At 36.4% G+C, this 12,580-nt stretch overlaps 1 protein-coding gene across 1 annotated transcript in view; it reads left to right on the top strand.

Annotated features, from left to right (window-relative positions):
- The window catches only part of LOC110456388 (beta-1,4-N-acetylgalactosaminyltransferase bre-4-like), a 29,274-nt gene extending 17,441 nt beyond the window's left edge, over positions 1-11,833 (top strand). The window contains exons 3-8 of the mRNA XM_021507095.1: positions 685-917; positions 1,637-1,824; positions 6,685-6,807; positions 7,293-7,397; positions 9,205-9,343; positions 10,869-11,833. Of these exons, the coding sequence (XP_021362770.1) occupies positions 685-917; positions 1,637-1,824; positions 6,685-6,807; positions 7,293-7,397; positions 9,205-9,343; positions 10,869-10,871 (791 nt within the window). The 3' untranslated portion in view covers positions 10,872-11,833. The remainder of the gene's footprint in view (positions 1-684; positions 918-1,636; positions 1,825-6,684; positions 6,808-7,292; positions 7,398-9,204; positions 9,344-10,868) is intronic.
- The last annotated feature ends 747 nt before the right edge of the window (positions 11,834-12,580 follow it).

Here is a 12,580-nt window from a genome sequence, read left to right as displayed (position 1 = left end):
CTGTCAGTACAATCTACATGTTCACTCATTCTCAGTATACAGTAACTGTCAGTACAATCTACATGTTCACTAATTCTCAGTATACAGTAACTGTGTCAGTACAATCTACATGTTCACTCATTCTCAGTATACAGTAACTGTCAGTACAATCTACATGTTCACTAATTCTCAGTATACAGTAACTGTCAGTACAATCTACATGTTCACTAATTCCCAGTATATAGTAGCTGTCAGTAAAATCTACATGTTCACTAATTCTCAGTATACAGTAACTGTCAGTATAATCTGCATGTTCACTAATTCTCAGTATACAGTAACTGTCAGTATAATCTGCATGTTCACTAATTCCCAGTATACAGTAGCTGTCAGTATAATCTTCATGTTCACTTATTCCCAGTATACAGTTACTGTCAGTACAATCTACATGTTCACTAATTCCCAGTATACAGTAGCTGTCAGTACACTCTGCATGTTCTCTAATTCTCAGTATACAGTATCTGTCAGTACAATCTACATGTTCACTAATTCTCAGTATACAGTAACTGTCAGTACAATCTACAAGTTCACTAATTCTCAGTATACAGTAACTGTCAGTACAATCTAAATTGTTACTATTTCCGAAATACAGTATAAAGTTGTACAGGTTCCCCATTCTCTGTTGTTTAATAAGTCTGTTTATTACAGTTGGGCCTCTAGCTACGTATTTGAATTCTCCATCTTTTGCTGAATTGGAAGCTGAATACTCGCTGTTACTTTCCGGTGGCTGTTATTCCCCTGTGGAATGTGAAAGCCGTCACAGGGTGGCTGTGATAATACCGTACCGGAATAGGGAGAAACAGTTACGACGCTTCCTGTATAACATGCATCCTTTTCTACAAAGGCAGCAGATACACTACGGAATTTATGTTATTGAACAGGTACATTTTCTTTGATCAACAAAGCTTTGATGTAAACACCTAAAATTATCATTCCTATTCGTGTATGTCATTATGAAAAATTACTACTCTTCTCAGTCCCTTATTGTTATTAAACGGTAAGTATCATACACTGTTATTGCTTTTACTTTAAACCGATATTTGTACAAAAACAAAACAAAGATGTCTTTCCCCCTTTCAAGCCACTTTACGTTCGATTCTCTCTTTTGTGCAGTTTAAAAGATGATAATCGTTGACATGCATAATGCGCAAAGTAGATATATTTCACTCGAAGTGCACTTATGCTATCTCATAAAGTAAACAAACGAAAACAGCGACTGTTCAAATGAAAATTCATTGACAACTTCCGCCAAAACAGCAGAAACAGTTAGTCGATTTCCTTTGTTGTTACTAAATGTGAATAAAAGTAAATTTAGACAAATACAATATATTTTAAAATAATATATGATCGAATTCAGCTTACCAAATTGATATCATTTAGACGTATGTCTAACTGAACCCGTGTTGTGGCCACCATATAAACCTGTGGGTAGAAGGTACTAGCTCTGTGTGAAACTACAGAGTAAGGAAATATCAGTGTAGAAACTGTAGACTAAAGGCTTTCATTGGTTGTCAACTAGTAACCATATATATACACTTTGTCATGAGATGAATAATATTCGTAATATATTTTATGAACTTTCCTAACTCTTTCCTCACAGTCGGGAAACAACACGTTTAATAGAGCGCTGTTAATGAACATTGGTTATGCCGAATCTTTGAAGATACAAAACTACAATTGCTTCGTGTTCCATGACGTTGACCTGATACCGGAAGACGATCGGATACACTACGGCTGCGGGGAACAACCTCGCCATCTATCGGCTGCTATTGATAAATTTCAATACAGGTGAAAACAATTATCACATTTTTTTTGCATATTTTGGAATTTCTGTGACATATTTCCAATTTGTTTTTAAATATTTGATATATCTGGAAACTTCAAGGAATATCAGCGACATATATCTAGAGTTTTACATTCGCGTATCTCAGTGACATCCTTCTAGTTTCTCAGTGACATGCTCCTAGTTTATAAGTAAGTTTTACATTCACGTATCTCGGTGACATAGTCCTAGTTTATAAGTAAGTTTTACATTCGCGTATCTCAGTGACATGCTCCTAGTTTATAAGTAAGTTTTAAATTCGCGTATCTCAGTGACATAGTCCAAGTTTATAAGTAAGTTTTACATTCACGTATCTCGGTGACATAGTCCTAGTTTATAAGTAAGTTTTACATTCGCGTATCTCAGTGCCATCCTCCTAGTTTATAAGTAAGTTTTACATTCGCGTATCTCAGTGCCATCCTCCTAGTTTATAAGTAAGTTTTACATTCGCGTATCTCAGTGCCATCCTCCTAGTTTATAAGTAAGTTTTACATTCGCGTATCTCAGTGCCATCCTCCTAGTTTATAAGTAAGTTTTACATTCGCGTATCTCAGTGCCATCCTCCTAGTTTATAAGTAAGTTTTACATTCGCGTATCTCAGTGCCATCCTCCTAGTTTATAAGTAAGTTTTACATTCGCGTATCTCAGTGCCATCCTCCTAGTTTATAAGTAAGTTTTACATTCGCGTATCTCAGTGCCATCCTCCTAGTTTATAAGTAAGTTTTACATTCGCGTATCTCAGTGCCATCCTCCTAGTTTATAAGTAAGTTTTACATTCGCGTATCTCAGTGCCATCCTCCTAGTTTATAAGTAAGTTTTACATTCGCGTATCTCAGTGCCATCCTCCTAGTTTATAAGTAAGTTTTACATTCGCGTATCTCAGTGCCATCCTCCTAGTTTATAAGTAAGTTTTACATTCGCGTATCTCAGTGCCATCCTCCTAGTTTATAAGTAAGTTTTACATTCGCGTATCTCAGTGCCATCCTCCTAGTTTATAAGTAAGTTTTACATTCGCGTATCTCAGTGCCATCCTCCTAGTTTATAAGTAAGTTTTACATTCGCGTATCTCAGTGCCATCCTCCTAGTTTATAAGTAAGTTTTACATTCGCGTATCTCAGTGCCATCCTCCTAGTTTATAAGTAAGTTTTACATTCGCGTATCTCAGTGCCATCCTCCTAGTTTATAAGTAAGTTTTACATTCGCGTATCTCAGTGCCATCCTCCTAGTTTATAAGTAAGTTTTACATTCGCGTATCTCAGTGCCATCCTCCTAGTTTATAAGTAAGTTTTACATTCGCGTATCTCAGTGCCATCCTCCTAGTTTATAAGTAAGTTTTACATTCGCGTATCTCAGTGCCATCCTCCTAGTTTATAAGTAAGTTTTACATTCGCGTATCTCAGTGCCATCCTCCTAGTTTATAAGTAAGTTTTACATTCGCGTATCTCAGTGCCATCCTCCTAGTTTATAAGTAAGTTTTACATTCGCGTATCTCAGTGCCATCCTCCTAGTTTATAAGTAAGTTTTACATTCGCGTATCTCAGTGCCATCCTCCTAGTTTATAAGTAAGTTTTACATTCGCGTATCTCAGTGCCATCCTCCTAGTTTATAAGTAAGTTTTACATTCGCGTATCTCAGTGCCATCCTCCTAGTTTATAAGTAAGTTTTACATTCGCGTATCTCAGTGCCATCCTCCTAGTTTATAAGTAAGTTTTACATTCGCGTATCTCAGTGCCATCCTCCTAGTTTATAAGTAAGTTTTACATTCGCGTATCTCAGTGCCATCCTCCTAGTTTATAAGTAAGTTTTACATTCGCGTATCTCAGTGCCATCCTCCTAGTTTATAAGTAAGTTTTACATTCGCGTATCTCAGTGCCATCCTCCTAGTTTATAAGTAAGTTTTACATTCGCGTATCTCAGTGCCATCCTCCTAGTTTATAAGTAAGTTTTACATTCGCGTATCTCAGTGCCATCCTCCTAGTTTATAAGTAAGTTTTACATTCGCGTATCTCAGTGCCATCCTCCTAGTTTATAAGTAAGTTTTACATTCGCGTATCTCAGTGCCATCCTCCTAGTTTATAAGTAAGTTTTACATTCGCGTATCTCAGTGCCATCCTCCTAGTTTATAAGTAAGTTTTACATTCGCGTATCTCAGTGCCATCCTCCTAGTTTATAAGTAAGTTTTACATTCGCGTATCTCAGTGCCATCCTCCTAGTTTATAAGTAAGTTTTACATTCGCGTATCTCAGTGCCATCCTCCTAGTTTATAAGTAAGTTTTACATTCGCGTATCTCAGTGCCATCCTCCTAGTTTATAAGTAAGTTTTACATTCGCGTATCTCAGTGCCATCCTCCTAGTTTATAAGTAAGTTTTACATTCGCGTATCTCAGTGCCATCCTCCTAGTTTATAAGTAAGTTTTACATTCGCGTATCTCAGTGCCATCCTCCTAGTTTATAAGTAAGTTTTACATTCGCGTATCTCAGTGCCATCCTCCTAGTTTATAAGTAAGTTTTACATTCGCGTATCTCAGTGCCATCCTCCTAGTTTATAAGTAAGTTTTACATTCGCGTATCTCAGTGCCATCCTCCTAGTTTATAAGTAAGTTTTACATTCGCGTATCTCAGTGCCATCCTCCTAGTTTATAAGTAAGTTTTACATTCGCGTATCTCAGTGCCATCCTCCTAGTTTATAAGTAAGTTTTACATTCGCGTATCTCAGTGCCATCCTCCTAGTTTATAAGTAAGTTTTACATTCGCGTATCTCAGTGCCATCCTCCTAGTTTATAAGTAAGTTTTACATTCGCGTATCTCAGTGCCATCCTCCTAGTTTATAAGTAAGTTTTACATTCGCGTATCTCAGTGCCATCCTCCTAGTTTATAAGTAAGTTTTACATTCGCGTATCTCAGTGCCATCCTCCTAGTTTATAAGTAAGTTTTACATTCGCGTATCTCAGTGCCATCCTCCTAGTTTATAAGTAAGTTTTACATTCGCGTATCTCAGTGCCATCCTCCTAGTTTATAAGTAAGTTTTACATTCGCGTATCTCAGTGCCATCCTCCTAGTTTATAAGTAAGTTTTACATTCGCGTATCTCAGTGCCATCCTCCTAGTTTATAAGTAAGTTTTACATTCGCGTATCTCAGTGCCATCCTCCTAGTTTATAAGTAAGTTTTACATTCGCGTATCTCAGTGCCATCCTCCTAGTTTATAAGTAAGTTTTACATTCGCGTATCTCAGTGCCATCCTCCTAGTTTATAAGTAAGTTTTACATTCGCGTATCTCAGTGCCATCCTCCTAGTTTCTCAGTGCCATCCTCCTAGTCTATAAGTAAGTTTTACATTCGCGTATCACAGTGTCATAATCCTAGTTTATTAGTACGTAAGTTTTACATTCGCGTATCTCAGTGACATACTTCTAGTTTCTCAGTGACATGCTCCTAGTTTATAAGTAAGTTTTACATTCGCGTATCTTAGTGACATAGTCCTAGTTTATAAGTAAGTTTTACAATCGCGTATCTCAGTGACATCCTCCTAGTTTCTCAGTGACATGCTTCTAGTTTATAAGTAAGTTGTACATTCCCGTATCTCAGTGACAGAGTCCTAGTTTATAAGTAAGTTTTACATTCGCGTATCTCAGTGACATAATCCTAGTTTATTAGTACGTAAGTTTTACATTCGCGTATCTCAGTGACATAATTCTAGTTTCTCAGTGACATGCTCCTAGTTTATAAGTAAGTTTTACAGTCGCGTATCTCAGTGACGTAATCCTAGTTTATAAGTAAGTTGTACATTCCCGTATCTCAGTGACAGAGTCCTAGTTTATAAGTAAGTTGTACATTCCCGTATCTTAGTGACAGAGTCCTAGTTTATAAGTAAGATTTACATTCGCGTATCTTAGTGACATAGTCCTTGTTTATAAGTAAGTTTTACATTCGCGTATCTCAGTGACATGCTCCTAGTTTATAATTAAGTTTTACATTCGCGTATCTCGGTGACATAATCCTCGTGTATAGGTAAGTTTTACATTCGCGTATCTCAGTGACATGCTCCTAGTTTATAAGTAAGTTTTACATTCGCGTATCTCAGTGCAATAGTAATTCTAATAATAATAATATGCAACATTTGATATAGCGCCCCATCTAGCTAAACACCACTCTAAAGCACTCTAAAGTACATAGATATACAATGTTTTACCGTCAATACAATTAGCATATATATTAATCAATACAATATTGAGGAATTCGCAGGAGCTGTCTTATCAGGCGCTTACTACTAGTCCTATGCCACCTGGCTAATATCTCCCTATGTGTGTATGCCTGTGTGTGTGCTGGAGATGTGTTGTGTTCTGTTTGTAGTGAAACCTTGCTTCCAACGGTATCATTTATAGTGCCACCTCACATGAATGCTACAGCACAGATACCGCAACACCCACCCCAGACCATTTTATACTCCTCCTGGGTTGTTGAAGTTGTGTGGGCAGGAGAAAAACACTTTCTCTAATATTCCATGCGTACGGCGACTTCGGGGATCGAACCCCGGCCGCCTGCTTAGAAGGCCGAAGTGTTAACCACTCGACCAATCCGCCCACATAGTCCTAGTTTATAAATAAGTTTTACATTCGCGTATCTCAGTGACGTCTTTGCAGTTTGGGATTATATATCTGATAGACATGTATATATTTTGACTCATTTGAATACTATAGTGATTGTATCTAATGTTATTCATTTTGCGAATAATTCACAATCTTACACATGCACAGTAGAAACATACGTTCATGTTTTAACTAGGTGAGTCCAGGTTATTTCTTCAGTTAAAGTTTCTTTTTTTTCAGACTTCCTTACACAGGTTTATTTGGAGGTGTTTCACAAATTCCAAAAGAGGCCTTCGTAAAGATAAACGGATTTTCAAACAAATATTTCGGTTGGGGAGGGGAAGATGACGATTTATGCTCGAGGTAAGAAAATCATCTATAGAATACCTTATGATATTGATGTTGGAATATTTGGGGGAAATTAAACATTCTCTGTTCAAAAGTCAAAAAAAATAATATTCTTTGATCTAATCTTTGATTATCAAAATACGATGTTATTAGTATTCCTTGCTTCTTATTTATTATTTTTCGTAAAAAGATGGTTGACTCTTCCGGTAAAAGGTTATCAGTTATGATTTTTTGTTGAGGTGAATATGTGGTGTGGTGAATTTCGGAAAGTGATATTAACCGAAACGAACTCAAGGTTAATATAACTTTTCAGGTTCATATAACCACACACAGCTTATCTCTCGTGTAATTTTATGAAATACAGAAACGACATTTTTCTTTCAGTTGGTTTGCAGTATTTGTAACTTATATCGAATATTGTTGGTTCAGGTGTTCTGAGATGTTAATCAATCTCTTTTAATCACTTAATTTGAACATTATCTTTCGTCGCACATTTACAGGGTACGAGCTGAGGGCTACACGATACAAAGGTACCCCATAAATATTGCCAGGTACAAGATGATTAATCATCATCATGAAAGCGGTAACGCCGAGAACCCAAAGAGGTAGGTTCAGCTCTTCAACTTCTGGAGACATACATAATATATAAAAGGAGGTATAAATACTAGACTTTTGGTGACATATATAACCTATACAGGTAGGCATATACCTACTTCACTTTTGGTGATATAAAAGATCTATACAGGTAGGCATAACTACTACACTTTTGGTGACATATATAACCTATACAGGTAGGCATAACTACTACACTATTGGTGACATACATAACCTATACAGGTAGGCATAACTACTACACGTTTGGTGACATACATAACCGTTACAGGTAGGTAAAACTACTACACATTTGGTGATACACATAACCGTTACAGGTAAGTATAACTAATAGACTTTTGGTGATACACATAACCTATACGGGTAGGTATAACTACTACACTTTTGGTGATACACATAACCGTTACAGGGAGGTATAACTACTACACTTTTGGTGATACACATAACCGTTACAGGTAGGTATAACTACTACACTTTTGGTGATACACATAACCTATACATGTAGGTATAACTACTACTCTTTTGGTGATACACATAACCGTTACAGGTAGGTATAACTAATAGACTTTTGGTGATATACATAACCGTTACAGGTAGGTATAACTACTAGACTTTTGGTGATATACATAACCGTTACAGGTAAGTATAACTAATAGCCTTTTGGTGATACACATAACCTATACGGGTAGGTATAACTACTACACTTTTGGTGATACACATAACCTATACAGGCAGGTATTACTACTACACTTTTGGTGATATACATAACCTATACAGGTAGATATAACTAATAGACTTTTTGTGATACACATAAACTGTACGGGTAGGTATAACTACATGTACTAGACTTTTGGTGATACACATAACCGTTACAGGCAGGTATTACTACCAGACTTTTGGTGTACATGATACACAGATATATTCAGCTCCTTGATCACTTGTGACATACACAGCGTGTATGGGTACATGGATATTGACTATTGTATTTGTATGTAATAATATATGTTTCCTAAGGCTGCTAAATGAAGAAGAACTAAAACCTCAGGGCTTTTCATGACCCTTTTTTAGAATGTAAAACAATGCTCATTTTAAAAGGTTTAGACTTTAAATTACATTCATCATCACACTTATCTCTAAAATATGACCTCAAGTGATATTTTTTATCTTTAGTACAACTGTTCAGTCCGAAATGGCAATATGATGACTCAAATATTAACGTTGTTTGTCTTTCTGTACGGACCTATATTTTGGTGTTTCCTGACTTCGTTTTCCTAAAGATTATTTTACACTTCAATTTGTACTAATGGACTATAAGTCTTCCGAGACCGTTGATTATTTTACACTACAATTTGTACTAGTGGAATATAAGTCTCCGAGACAGTTGATTATTTTACACTACAATTTGTACTAGTGGACAATTAGTCTCCGAGACCGTTGATTATTTTACAATACAATTTGTACTAGTGGACTATAAGTCTCCGAGACCGTTGATTATTTTACACTACAATTGTACTAGTGGACAATTAGTCTCCGAGACCGTTGATTATTTTACACTACAATTTGTACTAGTGGACTATAAGTCTCCGAGACCGTTAAGAGTTGCCAATGTTAACGTTGTTTGTCTTTCTTCATCGATTGACTAGAAATTTTAAAATATGTGCCTTCTTACTTTGTACTTCGATCATTGATATTTGTATAGAGTTGTTTCTGCAGTCTTTCACTGTATCTTTTGCTGTAGTCTACCTCGTTGTAAGCTTTTTAGCTTTTGTAGATGTCTTGATTATATTTCTTTTACTTCAGGTTTGGTTTGCTTCGAGATGCAGCAAAACGATACAAAGCGGACGGACTGAACAGCCTCAAGTACAATGTGTTAAACATAAGTTACAAGAAGCTGTATACACTGATCTCTGTGGAGGTCAAACAATCCGACTATGACAAGGTGGGTACAAGTCAAAAATCAGCTACGAAGAGGTGAACAATACTCCAACATTGATCGAGTTTACGGGCAACTGTTTGTTGTACCCTACATTATTAATTACTAGGGATGGCAACGGTTAGCTGGTTAACCGGTTAACCGGTCGGAAGACCGCGAACCGGTTTTCGAAACCAATAACCGAATAATCGGGCATATTATTCACACCATGTGAGTTAGACCTACAAATTATCTACCCATGTGATCCAAATCAAAAGTTTTAGTTATATTTCTGTTTACTATCACTACTGGAATCCAATAATCCCCGTCTCAAAAAAACTTCGACAATTGCGACATTGTTGTCATTCTTCCGCAAGGTCGAGTCAACAGAATTTTGTACTGCGAACTGTATCGTACAGGTACATTATGTAACCAGTGCAACAAATAAAGCGCAGGTGTGATGTGCTCTCTCTTTCGAGTACGAGTAACTAGCCGTACTGCAGTGTTCTGAACCCTCTGCAGACGACTAGTTAGTTTGTAAGATATACCACAGAGCAGGGCGTTACCATAATCCAACCGAGAGGTAACAAGTGAATGCACCAAAATCTTGCATCCATCTGCAGTCAGAAACTGCCGAATACAGCCGATGTTCCTGAAAAATTAATTAAGCCTAGTCAGCATTTCACTAATAATCAATTAAGTCTAGTCAACAGTTCACTAATCAGAAATTAAGTCTAGTCAACAGTTCACTAATCAGAAATTAAGTCTAGTCAACAGTTCACTAATCAGAAATTAAATCTAGTCAACAGTTCACTAATCAGAAATTAAGTCTAGTCAACAGTTCACTAATCAGGTATTAAATCTAGTCAACAGTTCACTAATCAGGTATTAAATCTAGTCAACAGTTCACTAATCAGAAATTAAGTCTAGTCAACAGTTCACTAATTATTGAGTAAGTCTAGTAAACAGTTCACTAACCAGAAATTGAGTCAAGTCAACATTTCACTAATAATCAAGTTAGTCTAGTCAACAGTTCACTAATCAGAAATTAAGTCAAGTCAACAGTTCACATTGAAGAGAGTAAAACTAGTCAAAATATGGCAATAATTTACCATATAACTTATGGGGAGTATTTTGTTAAGGTATAACAAGGTCGATGCTACATCAACCAATGTAAACTAGCAATTTGTCAGAATATCATAATCGTCACAGATAAATCAGTAAGAGACAGAATACTACATGAGCGGATTGCCAAACAAATCAAGGCCACGAATGTCTTTAGAATGCACTCCGCAACTGAGCTTTCAATAGAATATATACAATGTTTGTAAATAAGTTTGGAAAAGACTTATACAACGTCATTAAAATCTGTTGAAATTATAATTAAAAATTGAAGTAATCAACCCCCATCAGCAACTGGTTTTTTTTTGGTTTTGTTATACATGTCCCTTAAAACTCTGTGTGCACTTCATGGATTATGTAAATTGCACACAGTTTACACAATAACCATTGTCTCTCAACTACAAGTAACACCATTTTCTTTACATTTCAGTGACAAAACGTGATGCGCATGCCAAGTGGATACACGTGAACGATACGTTGAGTACGCTGTCTCTGTGCAACAAACCTCCGTAACCCGCTGTGTCACGTGTGACACACTCTGATGTCACGTGTGACACATTATGATGTCAAGTGTGACACATTCTGATGCCACGTGTGACCTACTCTGATGCCACGTGTGATATTATTTGATGCCACATGTGACATACTCTTTACCATAGAAAAAAATCAAAGCATTTACATGGGAGAAAAAATAACTTCCTGCGTTACCTTGACTGACAGTCAATACAACTGGTCATGACAAACTTCTACTTGCTCGTTGTTCTTTCCAAAGAAATGTTTTCGAGTTGCTTTGGGTTTATATATTTATTTCGAGTTTTCTTTTAAGAATACAGATCGAATACTGTGCAAACTATTTCACTTTGTTTACAAAATGCTTTGGAGTTTTCTTACAGATCCCTAGATGACGTAAACAAACAAAAATGGTTAAGTAGTCCATTGTTTTAGTACTTTTATTTATTTATTCGGGGTTGAACGTCCTCTCAAAAACTGAGGACTTATGAAGACGGGTGCACAAGGAGGCACCACCTAACAGAAATGGTAGGAAGGTTAAAAACAGCTGATGCCTCGAGGTCCAAAATGTTACAATAGGGGAAGTATAGATCTCTTTCGGATTCTTTCAACAAGCAGGAGACCCAGAAGAAACAGAGGAACACCGCTGGTTATGAAATGAGTTCTACATCAGCCGCCTCTTACGACGAAATGCAGTAAGAGACAGCAGGCTTATTTCTTCCTCTGGTATTGAATTAATTCAAGCTGCATTTTTATCCACAACTGTTGTTATAATCATTTATCATTATCAATATATGAAAGTTTCTAAATGCATTTTGTACATGACATAGGGCTACATATGGTATATATATACGTCTGCGCAATAAATGAGTGCTTTCTGATTCGTTCAAAAAAAACACAAGTGTGTGGTCTTGCTTTTATCACATTCCTTCCGTATTTGGTAGAGATTGATACAAAGATTTTATAAACTTTGATATTTTTTGCAAATACTGGGAACTTTACAGTTCGCCATGACAAGGGGATCCCGTAAAAATGGTGATACAACATCTTGTATCACACATGTGTGATACAAACCGACAGAAAACATCAACAGAAAATTGTTGTATTACTATTGTAAGATTACATTAGAAACATTTTGTTTTGTTGTTATAAACTTATATATTGTTTTGATGTATATATCGATTGAGATAAGCCGCTCTCGCTCAGTTACATGTAATAGATGTTATTATTATTGTATTCCCGTATGTGTAATATATAGATTACCATGGTAAGAAAGGGGTGTAAGAAGATGCTACCTTACATCCCGTTTCGCGTGACGTGATGTAACTATTGCTCAACAATGACGTTACGTCACGAATTTGGAGATTTCAGCCACCAGAGTTGTTTCTTCTCTCCCCCACCTCTTCATTCTTTTTGGAGGTGTATCCCTGGTAACTTGTCTTTAAGACCGTTGCTGTTACTAAAGCATTCTTTGAACCCTGATCATAACCAACAACAGTGACCGAATCACGTAGTCCTGTCCGTCCTCACTGTAGGACACTGGTTATGTGTAGATCACCATCTTAGACTGTCTGCAAAGGTATTTTTTTCATATTAATGACAATTTTAGATTTTATTATTATATTATCATTT

The sequence above is a fragment of the Mizuhopecten yessoensis genome, unplaced genomic scaffold, assembly GCF_002113885.1.
Source record: "Mizuhopecten yessoensis strain PY_sf001 unplaced genomic scaffold, ASM211388v2 scaffold8745, whole genome shotgun sequence".
In the NCBI taxonomy this organism is placed as follows: Eukaryota; Metazoa; Mollusca; class Bivalvia; order Pectinida; family Pectinidae; genus Mizuhopecten; species Mizuhopecten yessoensis.
Note: the sequence above shows the minus strand (reverse complement) of the source record. Positions and strands in the feature narration are given on the sequence as shown.